The sequence below is a fragment of the Podarcis raffonei genome, chromosome 2 (genome assembly GCF_027172205.1).
Source record: "Podarcis raffonei isolate rPodRaf1 chromosome 2, rPodRaf1.pri, whole genome shotgun sequence".
NCBI classification, from domain to species: domain Eukaryota; kingdom Metazoa; phylum Chordata; class Lepidosauria; order Squamata; family Lacertidae; genus Podarcis; species Podarcis raffonei.
In genome coordinates, this window is record NC_070603.1 from 92,486,543 (window position 1) to 92,501,911 (window position 15,369).

At 46.3% G+C, this 15,369-nt stretch overlaps 1 protein-coding gene across 8 annotated transcripts in view; it reads right to left on the reverse strand.

Moving 5' to 3' along the window:
* Positions 1-15,369, reverse strand: part of ITPR1 (inositol 1,4,5-trisphosphate receptor type 1) — a 213,411-nt gene that overhangs the window by 77,246 nt on the left and 120,796 nt on the right. For 5 of the 8 annotated variants that reach the window (XM_053378134.1, XM_053378132.1, XM_053378129.1 and 2 more), the window contains one exon: positions 14,028-14,060. The exons of the other annotated variants lie outside the window; for them this stretch is intronic. In XM_053378134.1, coding sequence (XP_053234109.1) covers positions 14,028-14,060 — 33 coding nt within the window. The remainder of the gene's footprint in view (positions 1-14,027; positions 14,061-15,369) is intronic. 8 annotated transcript variants of the gene reach the window in all.

Sequence of the window (15,369 nt, forward strand, 5' to 3'; positions counted from 1 at the left end):
AGAATGTCTGCATAGCTGATCAGTAATGCTTTCAGCATTTAACTGTTTAAAAAATGACTAAGGAACATATTCAAACTTTAAATGACTATACCAAAATCCATTAAAAACATGAACATCTATTGCAAACCAATACCGCATGCACAAGGAAACACCTAGATAACACAAGTAAACTGAAGGCAAACAACACCACACAGACATACCAAGCACTGGACTATAACCTGTAATAGCAGCAGTAGTAGAAGTAATAATGATGATGATGATGACGACTTGGAATTCGGTCATGTTACATGAAAAAGGGATGCTTTTCATAATATGTTTAAATATATGGAACAGCAAGATTCGGGTCTATTTCTGAAAATACGTGTAAATTAAAGTATTGCCAAAGAACGTTACGAGCGGCTAACTCCCAGACAATCTTGTACAATGCCCAACTATTTCTGGAGTGGTCTCTTTTCCTGAACTAGTTCCAAGAAGATGGATGCTTGTTTTCAGGAGACTTTGTAAACCCTTAAATGAGAAGCAGCTGTAGGAGCTTATCCTCCTTCACCTAACATCAGGGGTCAGCAACCTTTTTCAGCCATGGGCCGGTCCACCATCCCTCAGACCTTGTGGGGGACCGGACTATATTTTGGGGAAAAAATATGAAGGAATTCTTATGCCCCATAAATAAGCCAGAGATGCATTTTAAATAAAAGGACACATTCCACTCATGTAAAAACACGCTGATTCCCGGGCCATCCGTGGGCTGGACTGAAAAGGCGATTGGGCCGCATCCGGCCCACAGGCCTTAGGTTGCCTACCCCTGATCTAGCTCATTCTGGTATATCTATCCTCTTTTCAGATCATACTGGAAGTTTTAAACAAAATAGTTTTCTTCTGGTCCAAAGTGTATATAAATGCTAAATAGCTTGCCTACAACTCCAAGGCCCATTCACTCCAATACTACCACCTTTTAACAACAGGATTGCAAGGTACAAGCTGTTAAAGAAAGAGTTCCATTCCCCAAAAATGTAATTCTGAAAGCATTTCCCTGCTGTTTTGCTATACTGTTGTTAAGTAAAGGGGGACTTTTCTTGGCCAACTATTTACATATTATCAAAGATTTAGCAAAGTAAAGTTACTGTAATGGTTAAGCATATATATATATTGCTGAAACAACAAATCTCAAAAGAGAATTTAGTCATTATAGATTAGAAATTAATGAATGCTAGGGTTTTAGTTATTTGTGATAGGAAAGGAGAATGCAAGCTGCAAAGGCTTAGTAAAGAGAAAACCTGTTAACATGAGAAAAGGTGTTGAGGGGCCACTGAGGAGAGGAATCCTTCAGCCTGGGGGATAAGATGTTACCAAGGTGACGGGGTGTGTGTTTGAGGGGACAGGAAAAGGGAGTTTTCAAGCAAGGGTAGTGTCAGGGAACTGCCATCGGAGGAGCAGGAGGTGAAAGGGCTCACAGAGGGTGAGAGAGACCATTCAGCTGAGGAGGGAACCAGCAGGGGGAGAGGTGGAGTTCCAAGGGAAAGTGAGTCGGAGGGAGGGCTCAGAGACACTTCCAGCGAAAATAGTGGGGAGGTTTCAGGACCTCCCATAGGGACACCTACTCCTCGCCGGAAACTGTCACGCCGAGAGTCCAGAAGACGCGTTTCCGTTAAGGAGCTTTTATGCTGGAAGAAGTTCCGTAAACGCCCACTGTCCGATTCTACGAGCGACTGATGGAGCCATGCTTAAGGAGCTCCGTCACAGACAGAGGTTTGTGGACTTAGCCAAACTCTGAGGGACTAGGATTTTACGCACAAGCAGCTCACCATCCCATCACAGCAATCGGACAGTCCCTGAAAGCAGCTTGTGCAGAGAGGCATCATGAGCAACCCAGCCGGAGCCGGGGGAGCAGGAGGAGCTGGAGAGGGTCCAAGCCTGGAAGAAAGGTACAGGGTGTTGGAAGTCCAGCTAGCGCTGCAAACGGCGAGGCTAGAGGAAAGGAGGGCGCAGGATGCAGAAAAGGCAAAAGGCGCTACACTAGCAAGAAAGATGCCAGGATTGGTGCAGAAGTTTGGGGGGGACCCCAGGAACTATCAAGCCTTTAGGACAGAGATGCAGTATGCTCTCGAGCTGCAGTTTGACGACTTTCCCGACGAGGCATCGCGAGTGGCGTTTGTGATTGGCCATCTCGAAGGGGGGGCGAGAGACTGGGTTAGACCCCTGATGGCAGGGAATAGTGAAATGCTGAAGGACACGAAGAAGTTTTTTCGCGCCATGGATTTGATGTTTTCCAGCGAGATTGAACAGGGACTGGTGCGCAGACAATTGATGGCTTGTAAACAGGGTAGCCGATCGGTTCGTGAGTACTGGACTGAGTTTACAATGCTGATACATAAATTGGGGTGGGACCTATCGGCGGAACCCATTCAAATGCTTTTTGAAGAGGGGCTTTCTTCGGCGGTGAAAGACGAACTTTCCCGGGCGCCCAGGGCGGAGTCTATGGACCAGCCGACCAAATCAGCGCTGACCATTGGAGCGCGCCAGGAGGCAAGAGCCTTGGAGAAGCGGGAAGGGAAAGGAGAGCGTTGGAGGGATTTCCGCATTCCAGAGATTCCGGAGCCAAATTTCCCGCCAGGAGAGCCGATGGAAGTTGGAACAGCGCGCGCGCGCGCAGTTTCAAATCCCAGTGAAGGGAGGAAGAAGGAGGGAAAGAGCACCAAGAAATGTTATCTCTGCCAGCAGCCAGGTCACTTTGCCAGAGTCTGCCCGCAAAGAAAGGAATGGCAAGGGATGGCGGGAGCTGTTGGGGGGAAGGAGGAGGGAGTCCAGGAGCCAGTAAAAGCCAACGCCTGGCTGCCACCGTCAGGGCACAGCAGCCAGGCCAAGGAGCAGTAAAAGTGCCCACTCCGGAACCTCCAAGACCAGCCCTGGTAATAGAGGTGTTGCTAGAGCTGGCAAACGGATACCCACTAAAGACAAAGGCGCTGTTGGACTCAGGCAGCTCCTGTAATTTTATGAGTAAGGAGTTTGCAGCTGAACACCAGATACAGATACTCCCTTTAAGCAACCCCCTGCAGGTGACCACGATCGATGGGAGGGAGCTGTTGGGAGGAGAAGTTAGCCTACAGACCGTCCCAATGGTTATGAGGGTGGCCAGGCACACCGAAAGGATAGCGTTCAATGTGGCCACCCTGGGAGGGGCTCCCGTTATTTTGGGAATGAGCTGGCTAGCGTTGCATGATCCGCTAGTGGGCTGGCATCAGAGAGTGGTTTCCTTTGGGTCAGCACATTGCCTGGAACACTGCAGAGAGGAAAAGGTGCCAGAAGGGGCAAAAGCCTTTCTAGCAGGGACGGAAGTGGCGGACAAAGGGAAGGTGCCCAAACAATACGCTGACCTGAGCAAGGTCTTCAGCGAAAGGGAAGCAGATAAACTACCACCGCATAGAGCCTTTGACTGCCAAATTAACCTGGTCCCTGGGGCCCAGCTCCCCGTGGGCAAGCTGTACGCCATGTCAGACAGGGAAATGCAGGAGTTAAGGGAGTTTATTGATAAAAACCTGAAGAGGGGCTTCATCAGAGAGTCCAGAGCGGTGGGGGGGAGCCCAGTGTTTTTTGTGGACAAAAAAAAAACCGGATAAACCCAGGCTTGTAGTGGACTTTAGAGCCTTAAATGCAGTGTCAGAACCAGTGGCTTTCCCCATGCCCAGAATTGATGACATTTTGACCAGGGTGAGGAAGGGAAAGATATTCACGAAACTGGACCTGAGAGGGGCATACAACCTGATACGAATAAGGAAAGGGGATGAATGGAAAACCACCATGTTCACCCCTTTGGGGGCTTTTGAATATTTAGTTATGCCCTTCGGATTACAATCAGGCTCCGCATGTTTTCAATCGTTCATGAACCATGTCCTGGGACCTCTGCTCTACAAGAATTGCGTGGCCTTCCTCGATGACGTGTTGATATATTCAGAGAATGAGGAGCAGCATGTAAAGGATGTCAGGGAAGTGCTGAGCCAACTGCAAGCAAACCAGCTGTGGGTGAAATTGGAGAAGTGTCAGTTTCACACCAAGGAGGTGGAATTCCTGGGGTACCGCTTATCAGACAAGGGATTAGCCATGGATCCAGGCAAGGTCCAGGCGGTGCTGGAATGGAAGACACCGAAAACGAAAAAGGATGTGCAAAGGTTCTTAGGGTTTGGGAACTTTTACCGTAAATTCATCAAGAACTTTGCCCACTTAACGGCTCCCATCACGGACTGTCTCAGCAGCAAGAAGAAATTCGTTTGGACGGCGGAGGCGGAGCAAGCATTTGAGGAATTGAAAAGGGCATTCGCTTCGGAAGAACAGCTCCTGCATATGGATTTACAAAAACCCATGAGAGTGGAAACTGATGCCTCAGACCGGGCGGTGGGGGCGGTGCTGCTTCAGCCGGGGAGCAATAAGTCAGAATGGAGACCGTGTGCCTTCTTTTCGCGTAAGCTGAACAAATCCGAGAGGAACTACACCGTATATGACCGAGAACTACTCGCCATTCACGAAGCGTTCCGGAGATGGAGACATTTACTAATTGGCGCACAGCATAAGGTGCAAGTGTGTACGGACCACAAGAATTTGGAGTATTGGAGAACGGCACGAGTGCTCAACCAACGACAAGTGAGGTGGGCCCAGGAGTTCTCCAAATTCCATTTTGAAATTTGCTATGTGCCAGGTCCAGAAAACATCAGAGCGGACGCTCTCTCACACAAACCTGAATATTTGGAGGGGGAGGGAGCACCTGAAGAGAGACATATTATCCCAGAGGACCGCTGGGTGTGTGGGGCGGCCTGGGTGGGGCAAAGGGAACTGGTAGAGGGAACGGTAAATGATGAATACGCCCAGAATAAGCTCAGAGGTTTAAGGAGAGAGGGAGAAGACCCCGGAGGTTTTGAAGAAAGAAACGGGGCATTGTATTACAAAGGGGCACTATATATACCCGAAGGGGAATTGAGGGGGAGAGTACTCAAACAGCTGCACAACAACCCCACAGCGGGGCATTTTGGGCAACACAAGACCATGTGGTTGGTGACCAGGGAGTTTTGGTGGCCCAAGGTGAGGGAGGATGTACGGGAGTATGTGAGAAGGTGTGACCAATGCCAGAGAGCCAAAGGAGAAAGGCGGGCGCCAGCGGGGTTATTAGAACCGTTACCCACACCAGAACGACCGTGGGAGGCGGTATCGATAGATTTTATGACTGATCTGCCTAAATCCCAGGGGAAAACCGCCATACTAGTCGTAGTAGACCTGTTAACTAAGATGGGTCACTTTGTAGCTTGCTCACATGCAGTCACGGCGGAAGAGACAGCGAAATTGTTTGTAGAACATATTTTTAGGCTGCATGGCGCCCCCTTGAGGGTGGTCTCCGACAAAGGGAAACAGTTCACGTCCAGGTTCTGGAGGAAACTTATGAGCTTGTTGCACGTAGAGGTCAACTTTTCGACTGCCAGGCACCCTGAGACCAATGGGCAGGCGGAGAGGGCAAACGGTATCCTCCAACAATACCTGAGGTGTTATGTCAATGACAGAGAGAACGATTGGGTCGAAAAGTTGGCGCTAGCGGAATTTGCCTACAATAATGCGGAGAATGTGTCCACCGGGATGAGCCCCTTTTTGGCTAATTATGGGTGCCACCCCAGGGCGTTTCCAGGGGGAGGAGGGGAGAGATGGAGTGTCCCGGCCGCCGAACATTTTGTAGAAGAAATGGAAGCGATCCATCGTCAACTCCAACTCAACTTAGAAAGGGCCAAAGAAGAATATAAGAGGCAGGCAGACAAGAGCAGAAGGGAAGGTGAAACCATTAGGGTGGGGAGTCAGGTCTGGCTGTCAACCCAAGGGTTGCCGTTCAAGGGGGGTTGCAAGAAATTGAGACCCAAAAGATTGGGACCATTTGAGGTCATCCAACAGGTCAACCCAGTGGCTTTTAGACTCCGGTTACCGAACCACATGAAACTGCACCCAGTATTCCACAGGTCATTACTGTCACCATATAGGGGGGAAGGTGAAGGGGTATCCACACGGGGGCCAGTCTTAGAAGAAAGGGAAAGCAGCAACCATGTGGCGGAGATCATCGACTCCAGGTGGAAGGGTAATCAGGTGGAGTATTTGGTCACGTGGGAAGGGGAACCGGAGTCGGAAAACACCTGGGTGACGGCAGAGGAGGTCAGTGACGAGATCTTGATCGAAACGTTCCACCAAAGGTTCCCCAGGAAACCTCAGCCAGTAGCGAGGTTCCAGAGGGAGTACTTTGGCACCACCGACGATGAGGAGGAACTGGAAGGATTCAGGGAATCGGAGTTGGAAGAAGGAACAGACTCCGATGAGGAGGAGTACTTGGAAACCGGAAACAGCAACAGGTGGAGGGAAGTGTTCGAAACTTCGGAAGATGAGGGAGGTTCTTTCAGGGGTTTTGCTCCCTCGCCTCCCGCAGAGGAGGGGAGGGAAGGGGGTGAAGGGGGCCCTGGAGGGGAGGTGGATGTCAGGGAACTGCCATCGGAGGAGCAGGAGGTGAAAGGGCTCACAGAGGGTGAGAGAGACCATTCAGCTGAGGAGGGAACCAGCAGGGGGAGAGGTGGAGTTCCAAGGGAAAGTGAGTCGGAGGGAGGGCTCAGAGACACTTCCAGCGAAAATAGTGGGGAGGTTTCAGGACCTCCCATAGGGACACCTACTCCTCGCCGGAAACTGTCACGCCGAGAGTCCAGAAGACGCGTTTCCGTTAAGGAGCTTTTATGCTGGAAGAAGTTCCGTAAACGCCCACTGTCCGATTCTACGAGCGACTGATGGAGCCATGCTTAAGGAGCTCCGTCACAGACAGAGGTTTGTGGACTTAGCCAAACTCTGAGGGACTAGGATTTTACGCACAAGCAGCTCACCATCCCATCACAGGTAGCTTGGAGGAAGAAGCAGTAGGATGCCTGTGTTGCTGCCTCTTGAACAGGCCATGCATTTGGTAATCACTATGCAAAGTGCTTTCAAGCCCTGTGATTTGTGTTTGGAAACCCTTCGGCCGAGCCCCACCCTTAATTGCCTGCCCTGGGGGTAAGGGGAGGTAGATATGTAGAGGGTATGGCTTGGCAAGAAGAGCCTTGTGGGTCAAAGGCCATGCAAGCCATATTTGGCTTATGGGGGCAGTTTCCCCATCCTTGCTGTATGACAATCATAAATGGTTTAGGTGAAAATGATTTGGATTTTTGGGGTGAGTGCGTAAGCGAGTTGGGGAGCATGCCATATAAAAACTGAGCAGTCTTCACTGTTCTTAAAACCATTTAAAAGCCCCCACATCCTAGCTAGCAGGAACATTAGGCCAAACACAAGGATTTAAAAACACTTTAAGACTAATTAAGATTCCTTGCCCACATTGTACAGTTAAAAAAGTGTAAAGGTAAAGGTAAAGGTAAAGGTACCGCTGCCCGTACGGGCCAGTCTTGACAGACTCTGGGGTTGTGCGCTCATCTCACTCTATAGGCCGGGAGCCAGCGCTGTCCGCAGACACTTCCAGGTCACGTGGCCAGCGTGACGATGCTGCTCTGGCGAGCCAGAGCCGCACACGGAAACGCCGTTTACCTTCCCGCTAGTAAGCGGTCCCTATTTATCTACTTGCACCCGGGGGTGCTTTCGAACTGCTAGGTTGGCAGGCGCTGGGACCGAGCAACGGGAGCGCACCCCGCCGCGGGGATTCGAACCGCCGACCATGCGATCGGCAAGCCCTAGGCGCTGAGGTTTAACCCACAGCACCACCCGCTGTGTACCCGCCCCCAATTTAATTGGTTCCTCCAGGTCAAGAGCTCAAGAAATGTTACCTCCGGTTTTGCAGGTAACAAATGGACCTGTGAAATTGGAGAATAATGTTTGGCCCACCTTTAGTTTGAACCAGTGTGGCCCAATCTGATGGCCTTCACATGTTTTGGACAGCAGCCCCAGTTAACCCAGCCAAGTTGTAGTCTAAAAAAAAATATATGGAGGGGACTTTGGTAGTGAGAGAAGGCTGGTTTAAACTATGGTTTCTTGGAATATGCTAGCGTCAGAAATGACAAACTTATTTCTGCTTGTTTCAAAGAACCATAGTTTAAACTAAGCACAGTTTATCCTTTCTGGGCATAATGCTACTTATTTCCTCTTCTGGGATGCATCAGAAAAGAGGGAATGGGAGCACTGAAGCTTGAGACAGAAGCAGTCTTGTTAGTGTAGCACTGAAATATGGTTTCAGTCATTAAAATATATTTCATACTTTCAAAGAATGTACCAGTGCATTTTGGGGGGACTTGACTATACAGGTACAAAATAATTACAAGTCCACTTCATTACTCTTCAGTTTAAGTGACCATTAAAATGAGAACAGAACGTTTTCAAGGAGACATAACCTGAATAGTACACCTGGAGCTATTCTTATCCCTATTTGTGGCTTAGGGCAGTTTCCTTAAAGTACTTTTAGTCAGCAAAATTACAAGTTTAACTGTGTCCCAAAATTTCAGCATTCCTATTTCCAATGCATATTTTTCCCTAAACAAATTCTAAAGTGACATGCAAAGCGTAAAAACAGATTAAAAGCAAATATGCAAAAACATGAATTGAAAAATTTCACTCACACACGCACATACATACTTTGTCTTTGGGGTTTAATATAGTATGCTGTTCCCCAGATTATTTATTTGTACATGCTTGTATCCAACAATACTGATCTGCTTGCGCAATGAAGCTTGCCACTCCTCTCCTCTGCAGCCCCACACCCATCAAAATGTGTTCCAGCAACTTGGGAGACATTCCAGAGCAAATTTTGGAGAGGAAAGTCCTTATGTGACAAAACTCTGTTCACACAGAGTTGCACATGTGTGTGTGTGTTACTTCCCTCTTCCCTCCATGCAGGGAGGAACTTAAAACGAAAACCTTCCCTGAGTCGGTAACAAGTCAAGGCAATGCTGGCAAGGTTAGTTACATTAGTGGACTGACCCCTCCCCTCCAACAGCAATATACAGCAGGGGTAGGCAACCTAAGGCCCATGGGCCACAAGCAGCCCACGGGGGTCATTTATCCAGCCCACGAGTGGCCCCCGAACCAAACCGCCCGCTTGGTGAGTCCTCACGCACTGCACTAAACCAGCACAGTGCGGTACGGGGACTTGCTTCCACGGCACTGGAAATCGCTTCTGTGCAGACACAGACACTGGAAATCGGGGGGGGCACTCACACACACACGCAATACAGCCCACAGAGGGATCTCCGCTGGAGTGAACCGGCCCAGGTGAGGTACACCTTGCTGACCCCTGATCTACAGCTTCTATGTAGGAGAGGAGAGGAGACGAGACGAGAGGAGAGGCATGAAACACTTGGCTGAAAACACTCAATATTATGACTAGCCTTGAAATGCTTCTCTTTCCCCCTTTCTCGTTCCACACCCTACTGGAGCTGCTGCCCTTTCTTCTGGCAAGACACCCAACAGTTATAAAACAGTGGCCATGGGAAAAACTTCATTTGTTGAATGCGTGCCTGGCATGCAGCCGAAAAGGCAAAGGCTCAAAAATACTCCCTTTATCCTATCAGTTGTCTTTGATAATAAATGCAAATTTGCTTATGATGTACGCATGAAAATATATGCGGGGATGGGGGAGCTCCCTTTAAATACAATCACTTAAGCATAATGAGCCGCTTAGTAATCTGGACCAAAGTCTTTTATAGACGAGCAAATTCTCCAGCACAGGGCTGGTTATAAAATATTCCCTTTCTTTCTGCATGCAAACCCCCACCACCACCTCTCTTGCTTTTACAGCACTATTATAGCTTTGGGCACAGTTCCCTATATGCTTCCTTGAAGCTGTATTAGCATTTTAATGTTGCTGCTTTCTTTTTCTTTTTTTAAAAAAGAAATGCTTTAGCAACCACACAGACTGCAATATCTGCCAGCATAGTCTGGGATACTGACAGCCAGAGTCTGGGCTGAACTAACAGTAAACAGCTCCACCACATTTTATTGGCAATTACTGCTGAAGGTCACACATCAGCAGCAAGCCTAAATTCCAGGAAGAAAAAAAAAGATGCCTGTTATGTAACTGCTGCTTGGCTGTTGGCAGGTGCCCAACTGAGCAGTTCACTGCAATGTAGGAGGGAGGGAGGGAGAGAGAGAGAGAGAGAGAGAGAGAGAAGGCAAGTAGGACATCTCTCTGTTCCATTCAGCATCACCAGAATGCCCCCTTCAGGCAAAGTTTAATAGTTTCAGAAGAGAGATCAGTTCTTCTAAACACTATCTCACTCCAGCGTTCCATTTGATTCCTTCTGCTTTACAACTTTCTTTATCAAGGCCATTAAGATTTTCGATTACTCTTCCTCCTTTTTTTAAAAAAAGAGACAAGGCTTATTTAATATATCCAGTTGCTATTGAAGGAACAACACACCTCCAAGATCAATAAAAGGTAAAGGGACCCCTGACCATTAGGTCCAGTCGTGGCTGACTCTGGGGTTGCGGCGCTCATCTCGCTTTATTGGCCAAGGGAGCCGGCGTACAGCTTCCGGATCATGTGGCCAGCATGACTAAGCCGCTTCTGGCGAACTAGGGCAGTGCATGGAAACGCTGTTTACCTTCCCGCTGGAGCGGTACCTATTTATCTACTTGCACTTTGACGTGCTTTCGAACTGCTAGGTTGGCAGGAGCCAATTAATTGGCAGGGCAATTAATCCATTTATGTAACTAGCAGAAATACAAAATTAAAATTATATTAGTCCTACATGCATATATATTTCCCACCCACCCCCCAGCACAGAAACCCATTTCACATAAGGCAACAAAGCTCTGAAGCTGGTGGTATGTAGGAAATACCATAGAATCACAGAGTTAGAAGGGACCCCCAAAGGGTCATTAGTCCAACCCCATGGAATGCAGGAATCTCAACTAAAGCATCCGTGACAGGTGGACATCCAACCTCTGCTTAAAAAACTCCAAGGAAGGAAAGTTCACAACCTTCCAAGGGGGCCCCTTCCAATTAGTTAGTTCCTCATTTTCCATTTGTTCAATCCCTTTTGTCCAGATTCACCTAAGATGGCATGTACTTGCCTCTATTCCAGGACTGACTGTGCACATTAGGGTAATTGTTAGCCAAGGTTTTCTGTTTCCTTCATTTTTCTTAGCAGAACTGCCGAAGGAGTTTCCAGGAGTTGGAGAGTTCTTATTTTCCTGTTCTTCTACCTTAAGGCAGCAGTTTCATGACTGCATAATTACTATTCACTGTAATTTTATCTCACCTTTCTTCTACTGATACTTGTTCTGAGGTTAGATTTAATATAACCAACGGTTCTCGCTCCAAAAGGAATTTGCTTATCAGCAGCCAGTCCACAACTGCAGCAATGGAGTGTTAAGTTGAAAGCCCAGCACTTCAAGCAGAAATTCCATTGGTTTAAATGGGGTATTTCTTATTTGGAAAACTCCACAGCTGAGTTAACCATTGCACTAGGCTACTCCTATTCTTTGTCAACCTAGCCAGGATCCCTTTCTTTTCTTAATGTGTCACACAGTATGTGCTGCTGGTGAGCAGTACAAAGCACTAGTTAAATGGAGGACGCACATCCACAAAATTAAGTACTGCTGCTTTTATTTCTGCATTGGACAAAGTGGGTTCTAGTGCATGAAACCTTATGGAAGAGACCTGCAGTTCTATACATGTCAGAAACCAAAGACATATAGTTGGGCTGGCAAAGAGGATGAGCAAATAATTGGACTTGCAGGAGCATATTTTATCAGAATGAACACTAAAAGGGTGAGTTTCTTTCATTCCATGCTTTTACAGTGGCTGGTGGAAATTACGCAAAGGAAAGCACTGCGGCTTCCTTACAGAGGCTTCAGGGAATCCAAACTACTGCCAGAAGACACTTTTAATAAACAGACAGCACTCATTTCCTATATTTATAAACACACCTGCTTGAAGCATGAAATCCCTTCCATGCAAGGCAGCCAACAAAGTTCTTACTTGAAATCAAGAGCCTAAGTTCTAAATCGAGCCTGATCACTGTAGTTGATTTACTGCAAAACACAGCAGGCTACAATGGCCAGAGTCTTGGGTGGGGAAGAGGGAAGAGTTTAAATGAAAATCAAAGCAAAAAAACCAAACAGCCCCAAACTCCTTCTGAATTTGTCACAAATTAATTAGACAGAGAAATACATGAAGCTTCTCTACACCAGCCTTCTCCAACTCAGTGCCCGCAGTATGTTTTAGAGTGCTACTCTCATCAGCCCTCTAAGCAGCTGTGATCCAAAACATCTAGAGGGCATCTGGTTGGGGAAAGCTGATCTATACTTTGAAGCCAATGTGGTCTAGGATGAGGCTGAAGAAAAACTTAGCACCTCGGAGACAGCGGATTTCCAATACAGCATTCTAGGAAGGAGTTCACTTTAGTACAATTTCTTTAAAAAAGCAAAAAGCCTACATATCAATACAAAAAAGCTACAATATGCTTACACTTGATCAACTCTGCCACTTAGCTTATGCTCTCCTCCAGAACCTTGGAAGTATCTAGGTCCTAGAGTCCCTAATAGCAATGTAGACATAGACCAGATCCTAGTGACATTTAAACAACAGCAGTCAACTTGGATTGGAATGAAATTTTGGCAGTGGAGAAGACGACCAACACTACTACCTTGAGCCAAAGTAAAAGCAACCTAGCCCTATCCATTCACCTGAGAAGGAGCAGCTGCAGTAGGCTTGTTCCCAGTCAACCACTCTCCAGACACAACTGCCAGTTGTCCTGGGACTGCAGCAAAATGTATCCTGGCCTGTGCTATCAGCTAGGGGACATAGGGTTGCTGAATTGTGTGGAGTTTGTGTGCATCTTATTGCAAACTACTTTAAGCCACCTTTGGGATCAAAAGAGGTGAGATGTAAATATTCTAAATAAACCTTCACCATTTTATCAGAGCTATTCAATGGAGAAATAAGAAAATTTGCTACACTTAAGAGACATTTCAACACCCATCAATGAATGTCTTCATGCATTCAAAATGTACATTTTTCAAGTTATCTAAAGTGTACCCAAGTTCTACCAATGTCTATTCAGCGTAAGCTCTAGAATTCAATAGTTCTACTCCCATATGCAAAGGTTTGCTGATTTAGCTTTACAGGTGTCATCTTCAAAGCTGCAGTCTTCACAATAAAAAATTCACCACTTGGTTTTGCTCTCCAATTCAGTTACCTAGATTCAACTCTACATTCCAAGTTTTAGGGTGTATGACAGCTTTTCACTTTAGGAGATAAATGTAAATCTTTCAGCGTCACTGATCCCAGCTCTCTATTAGAATGAAAACTTTGGGTCAGCTAGTCATTGACCCACTGAAAGACTCACTCTGTTTAGGTGTCAGCATAGGAAAATTAATCAACAATATAAACAGTTAATATTGGACTGCGCTGTTCTAGGGTGGTGTCTCCCTGGTAGCAACAGTCAGTTTCCAGGATCCAAGGCATCACATAACTACTTCTGCATATCTAAACATACTTTCCTGCTGCATGGCAAACTATTTTGGAAACCGAAAGTCCTTTAAAAGGCAATTTGAGATATGGCATGGGCTCAAAAACTTCACTAGACACGCTCAAGTCTATTTATGAATAGTGAAACTATTTGGATCCCTTATTCTAGTTGTCTTTCCCACATTTAATTACTCAGAATGATAGACAATGGGACAAAACTTCCTCCATCCTTGCATCTTCATTAACTGCTTCGATATGCACGCAAATAATCTTTGGGGGTGGGGTGGGGGGGTTACATTATGTTTAGTAATGCAAATGATGGCCACCTCTCCATTCTACCTTTCAAGAGAGGATAAAAATGTTGCCTCCAGAGGACATTTGGACAAAATTAATGTTGAAGGATAAGAGACAATATAATTACTTGTTTCCTCACTGCAGGCACTGGCAAGTTACATTCTACTACGTCACTAGTACAAGTACACGAACCACAACGCTTAAGCACTGGCAAAACAGCACAACAGATTACAAGGCTACAAACACTACATTTTGGGGGGGAAAGAAAGAAATGCAAAACCTCAGCATTATCCAATTCACCAAGTGCAATCAACTGGAAAGTGGAAAAAAAGGAGGAGAAAAAGTTGAAAACAAGAATTAATACAAGAGATAGGAGGTGATAGGAGCACCAAGATCCACAATGCATACTCTACCCACAACCACTGCCAATATTGTATTTGGAGGATACTGTAACTAAGAAAAAAGGTGGCAAATCATAGGAATGCCATGTTGCCCGTTTAAGTAGAACCAAGGAAGTAAGTACTTGTCCAAATTCACTGAAAACAAAAACAGTAACGAATCTCTTCTACTTTTTTGAGACAGTAGAATCTTCTTTATGCCTACCACATACTTATAAGCGTTAGAACACAAGTGATCCCATGCAGATGATTTAGAGCGAAACCAGTTGTTATTGTTTCCTAAAGCGTGGAAGGTATTAGAGGACCTAATACCAGATAAAATATTAATCCTGAGTTCTTAAAGAGCCATGAAAGGTTTGTGGGTTTTGTTCAAGAATATATTTGGGGAACAAAGGCAGAAGGACAGAAAGGTAAAATCTCCCTGTTGTCCCCTCCCTATGTGTAGGGCTGGCAGGGAGGGCTTCTGGGACTAAGAAATACAGAGGGAGCCAAGAATGCTTTTCTGCCTCCGCGTCAGGGGTTTTAAGAGCTCACCTCTCATGCATGCTAGTTTTTTACGAAGCCCCTGAATTTCTTATCTGATTCTTAACTGAGTGAACTTCACTGGCACCTCAAAACTTACATAAACCTTAAGATTCAGATGTAACATATAGTTTATCCTCATACAAGTGGACTTCATAGATCAAAAGCAATTTTTTAATTTATTTTACACTAAGGATCCTGGGAGACCATGTGAAGTATAGTAGAACAATCGTTTAGGGTTTACATTGGGGTGGCTGTCCTTTGGCCCACCGGGTTTTGCTGGACTACAGTTCCCATTACCCTTGACCGCTGGCTGGCTGGGCTTGGTGGGAGTTGAGGTCCAACAGCATCTGAAAGGCTGCAGGATAGTCACCTCTGATTTAAACCATTGGTCTTCCTAGGCTAGCAGCCCTACAAGTATTTTCACTGATTTCAATATTTTCAGTATTTGTTTACACAGTGAGTAGGAAGGGAACCCCTGGAAAAAAACAGAATCACTTTCCCCTTGCTTCTGTATTCATGATGTGATAAAAAGCCAAGTAAGCCATTCTATGATCGGTTATCCTCAACAGCAAAGAAAAAGGTATGTTTGAGGTACTTTGGTATTCCCAAGCCTATGTTAAAAATACCTGGGATGATAACAACAGCAGCAATTCAATTGTGCACAACAATGTTTCAGATGTTTTTACAATGCAGAAAGTA